General features: G+C 43.2%; 2 protein-coding genes and 1 long non-coding RNA gene across 8 annotated transcripts in view; 2 read left to right on the top strand and 1 right to left on the bottom strand.

The window, feature by feature from the left end:
- The first annotated feature begins 871 nt into the window (after positions 1 to 871).
- SF3B6 (splicing factor 3b subunit 6) lies at positions 872 to 6,284 on the top strand. Of its 2 annotated transcripts, none has more exons than XM_030490297.1 (4): positions 872 to 1,078; positions 1,413 to 1,531; positions 4,137 to 4,275; positions 4,753 to 6,284. In XM_030490297.1, exons 1-4 carry the CDS (start codon positions 1,049 to 1,051, stop codon positions 4,840 to 4,842), a joined length of 378 nt encoding a protein of 125 aa, XP_030346157.1. In that variant the 5' UTR covers positions 872 to 1,048; the 3' UTR covers positions 4,843 to 6,284. The 2 variants fall into 2 exon arrangements, with proteins under 2 accessions (XP_030346157.1, XP_030346156.1); XM_030490296.1 differs by having other exon boundaries at positions 918 to 1,078; positions 4,134 to 4,275.
- Positions 6,285 to 10,328: 4,044 nt separating this feature from the next.
- Positions 10,329 to 19,395, top strand: LOC115609717. The gene is made up of 2 exons (XR_003991971.1): positions 10,329 to 10,501; positions 11,776 to 19,395. It is a non-coding gene; the product is annotated as an uncharacterized LOC115609717 (long non-coding RNA).
- Positions 10,704 to 21,193, bottom strand: part of FKBP1B (FKBP prolyl isomerase 1B) — a 45,481-nt gene continuing 34,991 nt past the window's right edge. For all 5 annotated transcript variants that reach the window (XM_030490303.1, XM_030490298.1, XM_030490300.1 and 2 more), the window contains 2 exons: positions 13,089 to 13,201; positions 10,704 to 11,401 (listed from right to left, as the gene is read on the bottom strand). In XM_030490303.1, the coding sequence (XP_030346163.1) occupies positions 11,273 to 11,401; positions 13,089 to 13,199 (240 nt within the window). In that variant the 5' untranslated portion in view covers positions 13,200 to 13,201 and the 3' untranslated portion in view covers positions 10,704 to 11,272. The remainder of the gene's footprint in view (positions 11,402 to 13,088; positions 13,202 to 21,193) is intronic.

The raw sequence follows: 21,193 nt of genomic DNA, 5'->3' as shown, positions 1-21,193 counted from the left end.
ATTTTTCAAAGTAGAGACCAAGCTCATTTGGTCCCTGGAAATTACCAGCAAAGAATCACCTTATGAGGAAAATTCTCAGATATTACAGTGAAAGAGAGTAGTGCAGAGACCTGGGATGGATTTTTCCGTGGTTTAATACATAATATTCTTAAGAACTTTAATCAGTTTGAGTTTAAATGGTTCTGCGCTAAGCTTATACAACTTGTTTTGGAGAATTTCAGTCAATTAAAATATAATCTGAAAGTTTTCTTCTTGTTTTAACTTGTACCTGTCAGATGTTTCCGTGCCTGTCTCACTATGAAAATGTCAGGAACTATCTCCTTGTGATTAGAGATACCTCTGTGAATGAAATGACTGGAAATAACCTTCAAAATGTTTTTTTTCTCCTTCAGTATAAGGCACAGCTGGTGAAAGACTTCACAGAAAAGGTGCTGCCGTATTTTTCCGGAGGAAGGTCCCCTCATCTCCAACCGCTTGTCCACAGCGTTTTCCACCTGCATGACATTGCCGAGGCACACAAGGCCATGGAAAAAAACAAGAATATTGGCAAGATTGTCATTAAAATAGCTGATTTAGGGACGCAAGCGCTTGACAACCAGAAAAACTGAACTTCTGCTTCCGCGTCGGAACCATTTATTGTGGGAGGGCGCCAAAAAGGAGGGGTAAAGCAGTGCCTCACAGACGCGCTCAATAAACGATTCGTATTTGCAGCTCTAGCACCGTGTCTTGAATGTTGGAGGGAAGGGCCGGGCCCAGCTCCCCGCTCCTTGACCGCCTGCTTCCCGCAGCCCGGCCGTGAGCCGGAGACCGGGAGTCGCAGGCGGCGCCCAACGGGACCTGCCGACAGCGGCGCCGGGGCCGCGGGGCGGGGACACGGAGGGGACGTGCCTCCCCGCCCGCGTGTGTCGAGCTGCCCTTCCGGCGCGGAGCACGCCGGGATAGCATCCGGGTCCCCCGCTGAGGAGAGCGGCGCTGCCTGCCGAGGCTCTCGTCCCTGCTGGTGCTTCTCCCCCAGGCCGCAGCCCGCTCCCTCCCTCCGTCCGGCGCCATGGCGATGCAAGCGGCCAAGCGAGCCAACGTGAGTGCTCTCCCCTGCGCGCTCCCCGGCCCGCCTCAGCGCTCCGTGGTGCTGAGGAGAAGCCCGCCGGCCCGGGGGCTGAGGGCAGGCCTTCCCGCCGGGCCTGCGCTTCTTTCCGCGTCCCCGGCCAAAGGAGCCCATTGCCCTCCAGGCAGGCCTCTTGTTTGATAGAAACACGTCAGGTTTTAACCCGTGGAGGGTTAAAAAAGGACCTGTGGAGCACACAGGCTGTCTCGGTGATGCTAGCCCCAAGATTTAACTCGTAGGCAGCGGCTTTGTAAGGTTTGAAGTGAGCACACTAGGTCTAACGCGCCGTATGTTGTTTCTACATCAGATTCGGCTGCCTCCAGAAGTCAATCGGATACTGTATATTAGGAACCTGCCATATAAAATCACCGCGGAAGAAATGTACGATATTTTTGGGAAGTACGGGCCTATTCGACAAATCAGAGTGTAAGTATTTTAGTTCTTTTTGAAAAGTTAAGGATTTAATCAGCTCTAGTATCAGCATTCTTATTGTACTAGGTAGCAACTGGATTTTGTAGCTGAAAAAGTTAAGTGCACTGTAGCAGCATCCGTGTGTGCCAGAGGTGGGTGTGATATTTCTCTTATGTGAGAATTCCTTAAAAAATGATGGTTTTTAGGTAGATAAGGTGAAAAAGCTTAATTCTGATGTGGTCTTAAGTGTGCCAGTAAAAATATGGGAGATTCTCCTAAGCACACCTGAGATGTATTTAACCTTTTATCTTAACTGCAGGTAAAAATGAGAAAGGCAAAAGTCGAAAACAATCAGTTCTCGTATTTAGTGAGTATTAGATACTTGACTGATGTGAAAATAGAGCTATTACTGTTGCTGTTGGGCCGGTTGGCTAGAAACAAGCACCAGAAACAACTCCCTGTGCTTCAGACACAGCTTGTCCCCAAGCCACACAGCTGTGGATGATGGAAATCTGGCTGGAATTCTGTTCTAAAATGCATTGAGGTTATACAGCAAATTGAGGTTCTTTTCTTAGTTACTTCAAACATTAAAGACCTGAGCTCTGATGTTCCTTGTTACCCTCACTACTGTCTGAACGCTGCAGATTAAACCATAATTTCATTTGGTTAGTATTATGTTCCACTAAGGTTCTAGGGAAGAGTTGGCTGAAGCTGGAATTCAGGAAGAACTTTTGGGAACCATAGTAAGGCTGGTTAGAGTACTGGCACTCCCACAAAAGGATTTTTCTTTTTTCCCCTTCTGAAAAATATTTAGGAAGGGAGGGGGAGGAAATTAAATTTGGTGTTCAGTACTTAAAACATTGTAAGTCACATCTCAATAGGTGTACAAATAGAAAGGAAATGTAGTTTATATTTGACATAGGTTGGTTTTTTTGTACTGGTGGCAAAATAACCTGCAGCATCTCTGTTGCTGATAAGGTTAAAGTGGAATGTATGTTTATAAATCATTCATTTATATCACTCTCCATTTCCCCATGCTCTGGGACTGGGGAGGGTAATTAATCCACAATGTACTGAATTGTTTTGACTGTGCAGGATGTAAATACGTAAACAGTTAAACAGACCAAACTTAAATACCCCAAATAGAAGTGCTCATTTTGGAGCCATAGCGTGTTTGTGCACCGTACAGAATAAAGTGAGGTTTACATCTAAAATTGCCTCAGTAAACAAACAAGAATGGGGGGATCAGTCATACTTCTGGTGCTGTGTTGGAAGGTGGAGCTAGTGAGATCCTTCTCGTGCAGGGAAGCACAACAAAAGTGACCACAGAAGTGGCTAAAGTAAACTTACTGCTTGGCCACATAGGTGGAATTCTTCACTAGTAAGTATAAAGGAGAACAAATATTTAGGGGTTCCTGAAAATGTGTAAGTTAGAACAGCGTGACAGTGGGACATAAAGAATTAAGATGTATTGGGGGAGCTTTCCATCAGTGATGCACTGGTGTATATGTCCAAAGGTTTGTTCAGAACTACTGACTCATATTTGCCACAGAAACATCCATAACATGGAACTCCTGTTGCAGTCACTTGTGTGCCTAGTGTGGTTTTTATCCCGCTGTCCTCTTTGCTTTTGTATGTATTCTGGTGTGGATATGTGTGGTATCGTTTATCCTCAGGAGTTCTCTTCTGAGAAGCAGGCACCTTGGAGACAGTCCTTCTGGTTATTAAGTTTGCTGTAACTAACTTTTTAGCTGAGGTCTTTTGGATTTGTAAACTCTGCAATCTCTCTGGGCTGGTTAGGCTTATGTGCCCAGACATGTCTCCAGCCTCTCAGGCAAAGGAAATTAGATTGATGGCCTGATAGGCGATGGTTGTGTACCTGACCTGGTCTTGCACCAGCGAGGCTGTTTTGACTCTTTTAAATTGACTTTGTGATATGCCCAGAGCCGTGTTCCATCCTGGGGAGACATCTGATCCAGCCAGCCATTAACTGACAGCCCAGCTTTGTAATATTAAATAAACCAAGCTAATGGCTGTAATGAAAACTTAAAGCATTTCCAGAAATATGACAACCCCTGACAGCAACAGCTTCTGATCGCTGTTGTGGAGAGGTGAATTTCCCTTAAGGAGCATAATGCAGCACATGCTTCTCTTTCATTGTCCTGTCTCTGAACTGTAAGTGGAGATTCGTGTGGAAAGTGGGAATGTGTTTTAATATCTTGACAGGACAAGGGATAATGGCTTTAAACTGAAAGAGGGGAGATTTAGATTAGGTATTAGGAAGAAATTCGTCCCTGTGAGGGTGGTGAGACACTGGTGCAGGTTGCCCAGAGAAGCTGTGGCTGCCCCATCCCTGGCAGTGTTCAAGGCCAGGCTGGACACAGGGGCTTGGAGCAACCTGGTCTAGTGGAAGGTGTCCCTGCCCATGGCAGGAGGGTTGGAACTAGATGATACTGAAAGTCCTTTCCAACTCAAACAGTTCTGTGATTTAGAAATAAATAACAATAAAATGTTTTCTCATGAAGTTGCATTAGTTAATCTAATCTCAGTCGGTGCTGAAGGCCAGTAGAGCTATTTCTTGTTAATTTTGTTGAACATTAAAATTCATCTTGCCTAGCAGTGGAAACACTCCTGAAACTAGAGGAACAGCCTATGTGGTCTATGAAGACATCTTCGATGCCAAAAATGCTTGTGATCACCTATCAGGATTCAACGTGTGCAACAGATACCTTGTTGTTCTGTACTATAATGCGAACAGGGTACGTACACTTGGGGGGGTTTAAGTTACCTGTGAACACAGCTAGCACAAAAAGAAATTCAATTTGAAAAGAGAGGTGCTTGGATAATTTTAAGAAATAAATCTAAACTGGCAGTGGGAATGGATTGGATAAATTGTCAGGATTTCATCTTTACTTGGTGATCTGTGTGGAAAAAAAGGTGTTAAAAAACATGTTTCTGGAGGCTGTACTTTGGAGAAGAGGAAGCAGGGGCTTACAGCTGCACATTTGCAGCAGGATGTGAGATCTTGTGTGCAGGTAGAAAGATGTTCTGCCTGTGGCTTGATGCTGTGCAGGGTACTGAGGCATTCTCTGACGCCAAGGATTAAAAGCTGCTGTTGGTGTGTGACGGTGGTGTAGTTCGTAGTGATGTTAGTTGCAGTTACTAGGCAATAAAATGTCAGGAGATGAGATTTGGGGTTTTTTTTTCCCTCACATCTTTTCTCTTCCTAATTCCAGGCATTCCAAAAGATGGACACAAAGAAGAAAGAGGAACAGCTTAAACTTCTCAAGGAAAAATACGGAATTAATACAGACCCACCAAAATAAACTCCCCTTTTTGGGAAACTGTTTTCCAGCCCTGCTGCTGAGTTCTTGACCTAAACATAGGAATTCTCAATGAAGTATAACTTTTTCCTTTAAATTTTATAAGCTGTAATTTGAATCTTTAGATCTTCACATTAGAAGTAACTAAATGTAAAACATTGGAAGATCTGCTTTAAGATTAAATCTCCATAAATGGACACGGCTTCTCCGTGTTGTCAGAGTGACCTGGTAAGTGCAGCGTAACCCCAGTCCTGTTTCTAGCAGGACCTTTCAAGATGGGACCAAGCAGGTTGAGCGTTTTGCACCTCCTGAAGTTCCACCCAGCCTCCAGGGCAGGTTTCCAGCATGTCAGCAGTTAATCCAGAGAACTGAAGGGGCTCTGCCTGAGCTGGCTGCAGGCAGGTAAATGTCATTTGCTACTTTCTGAAAATGGAGCATTTCAGTTAGTCTCCCTGTCACAGGGATTTTTTTGTGCTTTTTAAAGAAGAATTTAGTATGGTTTGATACTTCACACCTGTATATGTTACCCAAATTGTTGTGCCTTTCTCCCTCTGGGAGTGTTGGATTGTTTGAAGGAACCTCATTTCCTTATGTGATCATTAGGTGGCTACTTACTAGAAACAAAGCAAGCCCAAATCCATGCTTATAACAGTTTCTTTTACAAACTACAGAAAATTATTGCCCTTTTAAAAGAATCCAACTGTTTAGGTGACTTCAATCAAATCATTCCCAGTGATTGAGACAAAGCTAATAAGCTGCAGTAAAATAATCTTGCTCTAATAGTGCATCGCTGCAGGGTGATACAGGAACGTTATTACATGTACCGTGTTAGGAGTGACAGGAATAAACCCTATGCCTTTTAGTGTTTAAGTAGAGAACACCAGACTAAAACGAGGCAGTAAGTGAAGGTGGTAATTTTCAATACCTGGAGTGTGATTGTTTTCTACTTGGTGTGTTTGAACTGTAATATATTTCATGTACAGAAGTTCTTAGATGTAGCATCTGGTGGAAGAAAAACAGATGTAAATTGTTTGGCTCGGTTTTTTTCAGCACTCGTCCTACGAATAAAAATTAGTGTGCTACATGGGTTATGCATACTCTGTGTTTTGGAAGTGGAAAAGAATCACCTCTACCTCTGTTCTGAACCCGCTGGGAGTTGCGTGAATGTCAGTAGTATCCTGCCTCGGGAGGATTTATCTGCTTGGATGTGGTATTTAACTCCCTGAGCAGACAACTTGCAGCCAGGGCAGAACATGGGTAGATGCAAACATACTTTGTCTGAGGATCTGTAGTTTAAGTTAGGGTGGGTTTTTTTTCAGTGCATTGGACTGTCATAAAGGGATGTTTCTGTTTTCTTATCCTTAGATTTTTCTTGAAAATTGTCACGTAAAGAACCGTGGTGGTTTTGGGTCCATTTAGTAGAAAAATAAATGTGTGTCTACATAGTTTTGTGGTTTTTTCAGCAAGGCTTGCTTTATGCTGTGCTACTTCGGCATGTAAGCTTTCCTTTCAGAAAGCAAGTCCTGTGTTGCCTGAAGGCTCGTGGTTCAGGTAAGATTTTGTAGAGCATCTGTCGCCATACGTGAACACGTGTTCAGCATGTGAGTGATGGGGATGGGCGCCCAGCTCTGGGTACCATGTCTGACACGCATGTGGAGGAAGTTCCCTGCAGCTGCTGTGTGCTGTGCACATCCTTTGTTCTTCCTCAGCTGGTGAGGAGGAGTGTGAAGGGTGGCAGTGATACTCCGAGCTGGCTCTTTCACCCCTGAGCACCTGTGAGGAGGTAGCTGAAATGGCTGGAGTGCAATTTCAGCTTTGAGTGGGTGCTCGAAATCCCACCTGGTGCCTGGCCAGTGGGTCTGCCTTGTCCTCTGTTGCAGACCAGTTTTTGGGATGCAAGTGAGAGTTACATCCAGTGTGTCTAGTAAAAAGTCTTGTCCTCACTTTGTGGCTCTTCATACCCATGTCCTTTCCTAAAAGCTATGCTGCTTCCTGCAGCCTTGCAGGCCCCAGAGAGCTGTCCCTGCAGTCAGGAACCAGGTGATGGGAGACTTGGAGCCCGTGAGCTGCTGTGGTCATCTCTGAAGCAGAGAAATGTCATGCTCTGACCTGTGCTGCTCCTCTGGTCAGGTGCAGCTGTGTCACAGGTACATTAAATGCGAAGCAGCAGCAATCTGCTGTTGTTCTTAGGTGAGCTATTACTTCTCCCATGCCAGCTTGGTTTTGGGGGCTTGTCTGTCAGATTATACAAACCTAAATTTCTCAAGCAAAACCCAGCTTGCCTTAAAAATGTTTAAATGAATGAAATCCTATTGCTTCTGTGTGAGCATCCATAGCTTTCAAATGTTACAAACTGCCTCCACCGTGTGTGTGTATATATGTATCAATATCTATGTGCCATTGTCGTGGTTTGAGCCCAGCCGGTAACTCAGAACCACACAGCCGCTCGCGCACTCCCCCCCCCCTTCTTCCTCCCCCCGCTCCCGGAGGGATGGGGAGGAGAATGGGAAGAATGTAACTGCCACGGGTTGAGATAAGAGCAGTCCCGCAACTAAGGTATAACACAAAACCACTACTGCTACCACCAATGATAATAACGATTAGTGAAATAACAAGGGGAGAGGATACAATTGCTCACCACCCGCCAACCGATACCCAGCCCGACCCAAGCAGTGATCTGGGCCTTCCGCGTAACTCCCCCCGGTTTATATACTGGGCATGACGTGCTGTGGTATGGAATACCCGTTTGGCCAGTTTGGGTCAGGTGTCCTGTCTCTGCTTCCTCCCGGCTTCCCCTCCTCCCTGGCAAAGCATGAGACTGAGAAAGTCCTTGGTTGGAATAAACATTACTTAGCAACAACTAAAAACATCGGTGTTATCAGCGTTGTTCCCAGGCTGAAAGTTAAAAAACACAGCACTGCACCAGCTACTAAGAAGGAGAAAAATGACTGCTATAGCTGAACCCAGGACAGCCATATGTACACACACATATACATGTGCCAAACAAGGGCCATTCACACAAGTTGGTGGGCATTTAGAAGGCCCCTGGCTGTAACAGAAAGTGGAGGTGCTTGTTACCATGCTGGATTTATGCTTCAAATAATATTAAATACTGATAATAAACCACTGAAGTGTTGGTAGTGGTGCCACAGGCTCCTGGCCTTGTTTAAAATCGTATGCAAATACCACATTGCTTCTGTCAATAGCAGAGAGTGTGGTGCTTGCACTGCAGTGGCTGTTTTGATGAGGATTTGATGCTGTTTCAAAAACATATATAAAAAGCAATTCTTTAGGGTAATAAGATTAATAAAAATGCCTTCAATGAATCCTCAAGATCAGCAGCTTTTGATTTCTCTGAGAGCTCAGCTGCTGCCTTTCATTAAATATTCCATTTCATACTTTTTCTTCTAGTGCCTGTTCAGGGCTTTCAATGTCCCTGCACATGTAAAATGAAATAATAATTTGTACCTGCAAGACAGAGGGAATGGAAATCTAATGCCCAGAGGATTGTTTTGATGAGGTCTGCTCAAGATTTTGTTTGAAATGTAATATCAAAGGACAGGGAAATGAGATCAGTTATATGAATGGCAGAGGGGGCAGCAAATAAGGCAGATGTTACCAGCCTTGTACTCTGCATCTGTGCTGGTTTTTGTGTGTGCTCACTTCCCATTTAATTTTTCAGGAAGTAGGGCATGAAATTAAGCCTGGAAGGTCATTTTTTTTTTTCCATCGATGCTGTTTAGAAATTAGTAACAAGAGCATATCTGATTACACAGGCAATGACAGTAAATTTCTTCCAATCCATTTTATAGTGGTAATAATTATATGTACTGTGTTGATCGATGATACAATTAAATAAATTAATGCATTTGCAGTCAAATAAAGAGCTGGAGATTACATTTCCTTGAAGACTTAATTTCCCAAAGTATCACAAAGCACAATTAGTTTTCCTTTCAGATATAATTTTTTTTTTTTTTAATGAAATTGGCATGAAAAATGTAACACGCTCTGCTTCCAGCACCGGCCTCTGCAGAGACAGGGTGATGAGGGGGAGCACTTCAGCAGCCAGCTGTAATAAGGATTTTACGGGCTCGGTAATGGCTGGGTAGAGCTGTTGAGGGCGAAAGGGAAGCGCATAGCAGTGCTGCAGAGAGAGACAGGGAGGCTGAATGTGACCAGGAATATGTGTTTTACTTGCAGAGGGGCAGAGTGATGCCCCCCTGCTCATTTTAGATGTGGTAGGAGCTTGCTGGCTGCAGTACCAGGACGTGATGGAGGGAACACACAGCCATTCTAGGTGTGCTGAGCCAATCCTCTGCATCACAGCTCACTGTCAAAGCGTTCAGGAAGGGTCCCAAGTCAGATGCTTGATGGGTTTTTTTTCTTTTTTTTAAAGGGCAACTAACTTAAACTGGGCCAGTGGTAGGAGCAGCTTTAGGCCAGTGTGCTGCATCGACCTGTGTTTGGCAGATGTGACAGGGCTGTGTTACAGTCAACCAAGACCTGTAGAGGAACTCACACCTGCAACTACTGCAGCAGCCTATGATCTGCAACCCAGTGCTGACCCAGACAGTGCAACAGTGGCTGGGGCAGGGGCAAAGGAATTGGGGAGAGCTAGTGGGCATCAAGCCGTGACAGGGCTGATTCGTTGTATATTAACAGGAAATTAGCCTGTCCTACATAGAAGAGCTATTAGTGAAATCATAGAATGGTAGAATGGTTTTGGTTGGAAGAGGCCTTAAAGCTCATCTAGTTCCAATCCCTCTGCCAGGGGTAGGGACACCTACCACTAGACCAGGTTGCTCCAAGCCCCTGTGTCCAACCTGGCCTTGAACACTGCCAGGGATGGGGCAGCCACAGCTTCTCTGGGCAACCTGCACCAGTGTCTCACCACCCTCACAGGGAAGAATTTCTTCCTTACAGCTCATCTAAATCTCCCCTTCTTCAGTTTAAAGCCATTCCCCCTTGTCCTGTCCCTCCATGTCCTTGCAAAAACTCCCTCTCCAGATTTCCTGTAGGCCTCCCTCCTTTAGGTACCTGAAGCTGCTCTAAGGTCTCCCTGGAGCCTTCTCCAGGCTGAACAAGTCCAGCTCTTTCAGCCTGTCTTCATAGGAGAGCATAGGAAAGGCCCCTGATCATCTTCGTGGCCTCCTCTGGACTCAGCCCAAATACTCCATGTCCCTCATATGCTGGGGCCCCCAGAGCTGGATGCAGGACTGCAGGTAGGGTCTCATGAGAGCGGAGTAGAAGGGGAGAATCACCTCCCTCGACCTGCTGCCACACTCCTTTTGATGCAGCCCAGGATACAGTTGGCTTCTGGCTGCGAGCGCACATTGTTGGCTCACATTGAGCTTTTCATCAACCAGCACTCCCAAGTCCTTCTCTGCAGGACTGCTCTCGATCCAGTTTCCACCCAGCCTGTATTTGTGCTTGGGATTGCCCTGGTCCAGGTGCAGGACCCTGCACTTGGCCTTGTTGAATGTCATGAGGTTTGCACTGGCCTGTGACTCAGCCTGTCCAGGTCCCTCTGGATGGCATCCCTGCACCAACAGTGGATGTCTGTCTTTGAGAAGTATCACCTTCCATCCCTTCAGCAGCCAAATTTTGGCAGAGGTGTGGGGCCACGAGCAGGGCAGGGTAGATGGAGCCAGGAAACCTCTGTGTCCCAGCAGCCCTTACTTGCATGTTCCTGGTACCTCTGGTCCCACAGCGATCTTCCACTGTAACAGCAGCAGCACATGGAAGTGTGTGTGTTTCATGTAAGAAGAGAAAGAATTAACAAAAAATGCATTGATGGTTGTTAGAAGAACTTCTCATACACCAAAAAGAATTCCAGTGGCAGGAGGATAAAAACAGGAAATAGAAACTGTAAAGTATCAAGATTTTATTGTTTCCTATATATACTTTTAATTCTTAAATGAGACAGTATTCTTTAAAACAGCAGCAAGAAGAACGTACAAGTTGAGAAAAGTGGCAGCGCAGGTAACTCTGTTTGGCTAATGCCCGTTCATGTACAAGGCGTACACTGGATTGTTCTTTGAGCACCTTTTGTGGTTTGTTTTCTTCTTGGTTTAAGTGTACAGTAAGGCAGTGGTTTTTCAATAAGGAATATATATATATTTATATTTATATATATTTTCAATCATCACTGTGAATTCTTCTTACATGCAAATTAAATAAAATGTACAACTTGAAAATGTTACAACAGTAGACAATTTTCCCAAAAGCAAAGCTTCTAATAGAAGGCAAATATGGACACCACAAAGTTAAAAAAGAGAAGGAAGGCGTAAGAAACTGAACAGCAGGCGCTAGTGACAGGACAGCTTGAGCAGGGAAGACTGGGATTCCAGTGAAGGTTTCTCCCACTGCTGGCAAGGCGAGAAAGGATGGATGGGTATTAACAGATGTCTCCAGCCAACTCCCTTGAGAAGATTCACTCTAACCTGAGTAGCTCCACATCGAAGAGGAGCGTGGCATTGGGAGGGATGACCCCAGGGTGGCCTGTGGCTCCATAGGCCATCTCAGGTGTGCAGGTCAACTTTGCTCTTTGTCCTAAGCTCATCTGGGTTAGAAAGGAAAAGAGAAGACAAAACCAAACAGCATTAGGAGGAAAACAAAGAACAAATCACAATGTGGCAGATAGATTGACAGAATCGAGGAGAGTCGGGAACACTGGATTCATAGAATCATTTAGGTTGGAAAAGGCCTTTAAGATCATCGAGTCCAACCGCGGCTCAGCTTCAAGCTGCCACACCAAGCTCAGACATAGGTCTTCTGACTCCCTTGGCTCCTCACAGCAGTTATTTAAATTGCCAGAGCCAGTGTGGGAGCCCACCCTGCCTATGCGAGAGCCAGCTGTAGGAGGTGTGAATTCCTTCTATGGAGTGCAGGGTACATGTAACACCATCAGCAGGAGCTAGGAAAGGCTCTCAGTAGCAGAAGAGATTAGTGCCAAAATGCACTTTGGTTCAGCTTCTGAAAAGCATTCAGCAACATTTTTCCTTCTTCAGCCACCACCAGAGATGCCTTCAAAGCCACTGCTCGAACGCTAACACTGTAGGCACCCAACTTCCTGCTGCTGGGCAAATGCAAAGCAAAAAAGTCCTACTGAAAAGAGGTACTTACTTCCCTAACCTCACCCCAAGCCTGAGGGCAGATATCTTACCTCAGGTGCTGCTTATTCTGGCAGTGAGCCCTTGCCCTGGGATGGACAGAGATACTGATTTCTCTCACTCCAGACTAGCTCTCAAGGTGACAGTGCTCATGGAGATCTGGGGTATCAAGAACCAAATCCCTGCTCTTCCAACAGAGTATTTTGGGGTGGAGCAATCTCAAACTGCTATTCATGCACCATACATAATGACTGAATATTCACTGGCGGAGAAACAGTCCCTGATTTGAAGCACTGATTTAACTCAAACCTCGCCCCCCAGATCAGGCACATCACTGGACAACAGAATACATGGTATCTCCTGTTGATTTTTTTTCAGGTTCTATAAAATATGCCCAGGCTAGAGCTTTTATGACTTTAGGTAGAAGAAAAATGTGAATACGAACTTTCCCAAGTTCAGGGAGTGTTCATACCATGGGGTGCAAGAGCAGGTGACCTCTCCTGGCCCCTGCGGGGGTCTGTGTGGGGCAGGCTGCCTGCTGCTCTGATGGGTCCCTGCAAGCCATGCAGCCAGCAAGTTATGCGCGGGTTTCAGGCATGGGGCAACCTTGAGCTGTCAGAAGTTGAGCAGAGAAATGCAAGTGCCTGTGGTATCTGACAGTCATTAAACCCAGGTTTAATGAAAAATCTGCATGCTACACAGAGTGAACCGCCTTTGTCCAAGTGCTTTGTGTCAAAACCCGCCCCCCCAACTCCTCAAAACCCTGGGCTGGAAGGAGACAGACACAAGCTCGACTTCCAGCCAGTGATCCACTAGGAGGAGCAGGAGGGCAGCGGGTTGCACGCCGATTACTGGGATGGCTGTCGGCCACCTATTGATTAAGGGACAGGAGTCAGACCGAGAGTGGTCAAGGAAGGGATAAACTGACTCACCCAGAGCTTGTTGCCGCTGCTTTATCTGCACTAGCTTTTGGTTTCTACAGTACACTCGAGTCCTGAGCTACTTCTAGGCCTTACTGCAAAGCAAATAATAGAGTCCACCCAAATCTACTTGGTCTTGCCACCATTGCACTGGACACTGCTGTGCTCACACACCCTTCAGCCAGCTTGAAGTTCACCTAGAATATTTTCTTTGTACCTGTGTAACACCTTCTTCAAATCCTTTAATGACTTCTTGCCTGCCAATCTTGAACCTGAAAGGCTTGTTTCTGTCTCTGGAGGAATCAAACTTCTTTCCATTCTGTAGCATTCCTGCCAAAACAAGACACACAGTTTCAACCTGAGCTACATGTAAATTTAAGTGCTGGGGGGGGGGGAAGGAAGGAGTGAAAAATTAATGTCTTGGTCACATCAGCGGCTCATTTCCATTTTCAGTTTGAAGCCTCATCCAGAATGGATAAGGCAGGAGGAGAGCCAAACACAAATATGGTACCAAAAGGTACCATATTGTTACCTTTGCCTTCTGGTAATTTAGGTTCTAAAATGGAAATATATTCTTCTTATTATTCTTAATGCAATCGGTTATAACTCATATAGTACCAAACATTATACAGACACACTGAAGAGCTGTTGCTTGCACAGTGGAGCTTCCTGGCCCAGCAGATAAAAGCAGGCAAGGAGCAAGTGGGAAGCAGCCGAAGAGAGAATCTCAACACAGGGGCCTGATCCAGGCCTGCTCCTAAACATAAAAAAGCTCCCTAAAACCAGCCTACAAAGAAACCAAATTTAACATAAATACGACTAGGCTTACTCCTCATTAAATACTTCTATTTTAAGGTATTTTTAACAGTGCAACTAACTAAAGAGAATAGTTGTTGTGGAAAACATGTTGAGTGACCAAGGAGACTTTGGCTATATGTGGCCCAAAGCTCACTGCAGCCAGCAGGAGCTTTCCACACGCTTCCACAGGTTCAGACGTAGATTCAGGTTTGGGAACTCCTGAACCAGATTTGCTGCTAGTTAAATGTCTGCAAGTACAGAGCAGCTCCTTTGACTTGTTCCTGCAAATTTAAGGTCTCCTGGGAGACCTTAGAGCAGCTTCCAGTACCCACAGGGGCATACAAGAAAGCTGGAGATGGACTTTTTACAAGGGCATGTAGTGACAGGACAAGGGTGAATGGTTTTAAACTGACAGAGAGGAGATAGAGATTAGGTATTAGGAAAAAATTCTTACTGTGAGGGTGCTGAGGCACTGGCACAGGGTGCCCAGAGAAGCTGTGGCTGCCTCATCCCTGGCAGTGTTCAAGGCCAGGTTGGACGGGGCTTGGAGCAACCTGGTCTAGTGGAAGGTGTCCCTGCCCATGACAGGGGGGTAGAACTGGATGAGTTTTAAGGTCCCTTCCAACCCAAACCATTCTGTGACTCTATGATTTATACCAGAATACCTAGTAGGAATATTTGGTAACTTGGGCAGTTTACCTTCCCTATTTGATTCACTCAGTAGTACTAAGAGTAACATGCATTACACAAACGTGGCCATTCCACAACATGCATGTGAAATGTCTATATAACATTACAACTCCTCCTCATACAGAAAGAACAGAAAAGCCTCTGCATTTAAAAATATTAAAATAGCAAAGACACTTATATGAATAGTAGTACCCTCATTCATTGTATTTTCATTCAGTCACAAGAGAGTCAGGGAACACCTTACTCATTCCTTTGGATGGGCACAACACTGTTTCAGCCCATGTATTATGAACACATAGATTCTACAGCAAGTGGATAAACCTTCACAGAGAGCTACACTATCAGGTATTCTCATTCTCTTTTCAAACAGTGGATAATTATGGTAGCTTTCCACTTAAAAGTACCTGATAAACTGCTCTTTCAAAATGCTGTACTTCGGCTATTGTAAGGTTTGGCTGATATTTATATATTAGAATAAATGGTCTCTTTGTAATGCTGTAGTGCCAGTGTTTTGGGCATATACCGTGACTTTCCTGTGCAAGGTCCTGTACAAAGGGAAGTTCATTAATAACCAAATATCCCAGAAAGTTTCTGGTTGAAAACAACGTTATCAAGCACAGCTTTGACAGAAAATGCTGAGAAATCCTGCCTTTATGATCCAGTATAAAAAATATAGTCTTACTAGTTTCTTTTCATTAAAGCAGTTGTATCAACAGATCAGCTTGATGCACAGGTTTTATTTTTCAGTGAAAACCATCAGTTATTATCGAAACAACAAAAAAGGCATACTCTGCTTGCTTAAAAGTCTGTGTTACGAATCAAAGGTAATTATAAAGAGACATGCCAGAATAAAAAATAAAGACTAAAAGGGTATGATTCATCTTACCAACCTTTATGCTTCTAAGATGTAGCCAGCTACTTTTGAGCTAATTACTTTGCTTCACTCTATAATCAAGTCAGAGAAAAATGTACTTTCAGGGGGCAATTCATCTAACCAAATCTAGGCCATAATGAACTGCATCCTAGCAGTTCCTCTTTCTTTCCAATGAATATAAGGGAAGTCCAAACAACTAGCTCAGACATGGATGTCTCCAAATCCATTAGTAGCTAAATCAGTGGTGGTGGCATTCTGGCCTTGCAGTAATGAGGACACAATATTTGATCAGTTCAGTGGGATTCTGTGTCTAGATGTTTTACATCAATAATAAAACCAAATGACAGATTAAGGCAAATTATCTGTTGACAAAGTCCAACTTTTGTCAAAGTCGGCACTTCAGAGATGTGTCTGTGTGTGCACACGAGACCTTAGGAGGAAAATTATGGAATAACCTGCCTATAAGGCATGTTTCGTAACCTTCACTATTGGCACTTGTCATATTCCTTGAGTTTTCCACAGTATATTAGCGAAGTACTTTATTTATGCTCCAATGCATGTACATACACACATTATGCAATGTATTAACTCAATGATGTCCCTAAACCCCCTCCATACAGGCTGGGAAGTCACATCAGCTGCCTGCACAGGCTTTCTAGTTACAGACAAACATGGGTTCATTTGTGAGGTAGAAAACCAGCCTGCATGCAGAGGAGGGCTGGCAGGGAGAAGCAGCTCAGGGGGAACTCTCAGGCATATCGCATAATCCTTTTTGAAGTATTTGATCTTAAATTTAAACGGCAGTCCTTCCTCACAGCGATTTTATTTTTAAACACATCATAAAACCTTATGATTCTATGAAAGGGAAGGAGACTATTACAGAATCCCAATATTTAATAGTTTTAATATTAAAAACTTAGTACTGTCATTACAGTCTGCATGTTCAAAGCAGTATGCAAACATTAATTATTCCTCACAGCAGCCCAGGGAGGTAGAAGAAGATATTTATTATAAAATAGCCTCAGTCTGGAAGTTCAGATTCAGATGCAAAGTTCCACAACACTTTAATATGCTTTCATTTCATTTTGTAACTAAATCCTATTAAAATACTTAGCTTAAAGGTCTGGTGGTTTACTAAATACCACACATCAAACCAGCAGCAGAACCATAATTAACTATTCAGAGATCCTGACAACAGCTACTGGACAATGTTTCCCATTTAAAATAATGTTTCTAGCTGACCATGAGCTTGCTAGTCTAATATACATCATATAAAAACTGCCTTCCATTTCACTATCGAAAGCCTATACAAGGTGTGTTAGGCCTATAGAAGAAAACGGGCTGCTTCTCCTATGTTTACAGCAATATCCTATTTTCAGCAATGGCTGAAAATTCATCAGGTGTGAATTCAGAGATGTTACCTCTGTGATCATCCCACCTTACTGCTTTTGGAGGACAAACTGGCATTCAAAGACTCAGATGTGTCCTTAATCACTGAAGCTCCGGCAGGAGGGTCAGTTTTTATATGACTGCCCTTTAAATGCACATCTAGTTTAGAAATGAGTCAGAGTCCCCATGTGCTCTGGAGAAGTTCCGATCCGGATTTAGATCTGAACTTTAGATCTTTTTTCTCTGTCTATTTCTGAAAGTTAGAGTTGACTGTTCAGGCTCCTGGGAGCTAAAACAGCATAATGTTTTGTTTTATTTCTTGCTAATGCATCAATTGATTTTTCTTTTTGGTAAAAAAATTGATTTGGTTAATATTCTGCAATAAGGATGGATGCCCATCTTCAGCCCGCTAGCACCTTTATTTATCTAGCTAACAACAAGGATTAAGAAACCCACAATCTGGAACTGAATGATGACATTGCTTTGCAAAGTCACAGCAATCAATAAGAGCTTTGAGCAAGGACATCTAGATGCCTATATGCTTACTCGTTATAATAACCTTACGTTTGATTCTGAAAGGGAACAATCATTGTATTAAAATTATTCATTGCACAAACTTTTTCAAATCCTCACAAAATTGAGTTTGTGTAATTAGTAATTTTCTAAAATTAATTTTAAAAATCAGGTGGCTGTAAAAAAGGAGGTGTTTCAGATCATGGGTCCTGCTGAATCATTGTAGTTCAGCTCATTGAAGCTGAAGATTAAAGAGAAGACAAATCATTTTGTTAAGGAACATGAGTAGGGATCCATCTAAACTGCCAAAAATACAATGTCATTTGGGCTAAACCAGCAGTGAAAACACAACTTCAGTCTAGGTTTAACACAAGCTATTATTTCTTACTAAAACACAGGTGTGTCTGCATTACTCTTTTAACATGAATTAACTAACTCAGGTCAGTCAACCCCAGCTAAGCCTGTTTCCTAATGGGAGAGAGCTAACACCACTGTCTGTACTTGCCTAATAACTTTGGAATCTTTTAGCCAATTTCAAGCGAGTTTGACAGAGCAGTAGGGTTCCTACTGACATAAAGATCTTGTGCATGTAATGAAAATAAATCTGCGTAGGAAGAAGATCCTGTAAGTGCTTCTACCAAGAGAAAGGCTTGATCTTGATTTGTTATCAGAGAACCTATATTATTGAGAAGAGGTCAGGAATGGAAAGACATGAACGCTGCAGTGGGATAACAGTCTCTTTTTACCACAGGGTTCCTTCATCAGAGAACGATTCAGCAACCAACCACATAACACAAATCCACAGAGCCAGCCCAGCTATTTAGGACACCTAACTTACACCTATGGTCCTCCCCCCAAAAAATCATGCTCCAACCATTAGCTATACAAAAGATGGATGGAAAGAGGGAATACCAAAGGCCCTCCATAGATTTTTCATCAAGCTTACAAGCCCAAATTTGGAAAACATATGTGTAAAATTCCACTGCTAATGTTAGCCACTGCAAAGGTAGAAACTGTGTCTCAACCTGTCATCTCTAGGCTATACCTACAATTCATGGAGAAAGAGAGGTATCTCCAAGAATAATTCATCCCACATAGATTTAGATGTTAGGACTAACCTCCTGGAATCGTTCATCATTCTCAGCCAACTAACATACGAAAGTTAAAAAAGTTAACAACATTCATTTTAAATGCTAGACTGCCAGCTTTTTATAGGGCCCTAGCGAGGAGGTATTAACTTATCCATCCCTACCTAAGTGAAGTAGATCAGGCTCCACTGGCTCCAGTCTTTACTGAATTATTTGTCTTTACAGTGTTGACACATTCTGGGAATCAGAAGATGGAGATCCTAATCCAGGACAAATCCCTTGATTTCACTAGTCACTCTTCTTTTATCCTGTAGAGTGGGACTCACCTCAGAAGTATTAAGGGGATAAATTGAACAGGCGACTTTCAAAACACCAGCAACCAGCAAGTCTGCAAAGTATTCCATTATCTAGGTACCTACAGAACTTAAAGGCAATACATAAGCTTGAAAATAGCTACTTTCTGAGCATATGTTGGCTGCAGAAAGGGGGGCAGACATTCAGAAGGTGTTTCTAGGACACTATCCTGTTTCATTTTATGTAGACCAGAGGTTCTTCAGGACAGGGACTATATTTTGATGCCTTTTAATGCAATCACCTTTCCAATTATGCCTTGTAATAAATCTCTGCTATTATAAACTTGTCAGTTTGGTTCCTAGGATTCTTGGAGACAGCATTTGCTGCAGGTAGAGCTGCTGTGGGTTAAGAACTTTTGATCTCAAGTGCTTCTTTTTTTCCTTATAATATATTGTTTCTATGTCAAAATATGCCAATACTCTGCCAGGAGAATGTCACAAAGGTTGGAAATCCTGATTTTTCTCTCATTTATAACCTAGATGATCTTTAAGGTCCCTTCCAACCCAAACCATTCTGTGATTCTACAGTTCTATGATCCCACACTTCTTACATCTTCATTTGCCATCTCACTACCTCAATCCACTGTTTTCTACTTCTTCATCATAACAACATCTCTGAGTAATCCATAGTTATACCTGGCCATAAGCCTCCTTCCAAACAACCATGTAGTAAGTGGCATATACCTCTGATTTCCTTGATTTGACTTCAAAAGCAAAGTCTTTTCTGGACAAATTTGGCATCTCATCACTTTTACTTTTTATCAGCTTTTCATCAGCAATTATAACTGTTGTAACGGAAATAAAGAGTGTTGAATGTGAGCTGGACAATGCTTTAATTTCCTATGTGTCATTTGAACAGTGGGCCACCTTACTGTGTCCTCTACGGGGACTCTGGCAACTGAACCAAGAAGGGAAGTGTGGCTTGTCAAGGGAAAGGTTCCACAACAGAGGTTTAGTACCACTATAAACACAAACTCCGTTTTCCTCTGCTAATGTTTCCTCTGCTTAATAGAAACAAAGCCTTATGAGGAAAAAAGGATTTGCTGGCTTAGACTGTATTCTTCTGACAGTTTATAGCTACTTAAGAAAAAATGATTAATCTTTTTAAGGGAATTTTCAATCTAGAGGGATAATAGTTGAAGAGACTGGGGGGGTGCATCTCTGCAGCATCTCAGCTTTTCACCACAATTTTTTTGTTGTTTAAAAAGGCAACGGCAACGATTTGAATGCGCCATTTGTTGCCATGACAAACAATCACTGACTCAAGTATAGAAATGGGAAATGGATAGCGGTGATGGTCACCTCTGAGTTCCTGTAACCGCAGCACACTTCAATAACGGTTGATCTTTTCAACACAGGCAGCCTTGCTGCTTCATTTTCTTCCGGTATTATATACTCATATATCTTTAATGTGGAGTAAGAGCAACACAATCAATTATTTATTATGCAGCTGACAGCATGCAATGAAGACACAACAGACAACTATTCAATAATGCATTACCGTGCACTATGTATCTGTGTTGTGCGCAACTACAAGACAATATGAAAGAGCCTTGCACTTAGCTTGACTTCACAGCCAAGAAAATTACATGCAATTGTCTAGTTCACTCTATTGAAAGGCATTATTCTGTCCTAACGGCTTTATAGATTTGCATAATTTTAAAAGAGAAGAAAAAGTAGATTTACCCTCAAGACAGATATGAGGCTCAATAAGCATCTTCTACATGAATTGTAGAAAGACCAAAACAATTCCTCTGGTATCCTGTTGCCTTAAAACAGTCATTTTATTTTAGGGTTTGATTCTGTTACCATTACAAAGTTCAGCTGTAAAATATACATGCTCTGCAGCATAAGGCAAATTTCATTTGAATAGGCATGGCAGAATTAGGTCAATCTGGGTATGCTAATGAGTAGGACAATAGATTCTAAAGCAACATTTTAGAGAGAATATATTACTGCAGAAGAACTTTGCATCTCTACCCCTAAACACCACGTCCTGCCACTGGTTCTGGAGGGAGACGGAACGTTCCTGACTGGGCTAGGTCTTTCTGTCTCTGCCCTCTGGTACCAGCCAAGAAGCACAAAGAGCAGTTCAAGAGCACAGCTGTAATATAAAGACGACATTTCGCAAGATTTCCCACTCAAACACATGCAGCAGAGCTTGGTCAAAGAATTATGGTCATCTAGTGCACCAAGATAACAGGACAATACAATTAATCTCTTTTTGTTTTCTTCTTCTTTTCATTCTCAAGTCTCATCCTATGCTACAGCACACACACATGTATTTCCTTTGCCACCATTTCTGTTTTATGTTTGCCTTGCAGTAGTGGTATGGATTTGATATTTTAGCCTGTAGCACATATATCAATGTGCAGATGACCTTCTACTGGGCAGTTATGCACTTTAGTAGGGGTTAAACCCCACTGAAATAGGTGAACATGACAGCCACTTGTCTTTCAGCATATGGCACAAGAAGAGCACCAAAGCTTCTGAACACAGATCTGGGTGCAGGGACCATGGAAAAACACCACAGAAAGCAGAAAAGGATCTTCAGACATTCCTTTGGAAAGCTCTGAGCATGGCCCCGAGATCACATGAGAGAGGGGTTTTAGAAGAA

Source organism: Strigops habroptila, chromosome 6 (assembly GCF_004027225.2).
Source record: "Strigops habroptila isolate Jane chromosome 6, bStrHab1.2.pri, whole genome shotgun sequence".
In the NCBI taxonomy this organism is placed as follows: Eukaryota; Metazoa; Chordata; class Aves; order Psittaciformes; family Psittacidae; genus Strigops; species Strigops habroptila.
Note: the sequence above shows the minus strand (reverse complement) of the source record. Positions and strands in the feature narration are given on the sequence as shown.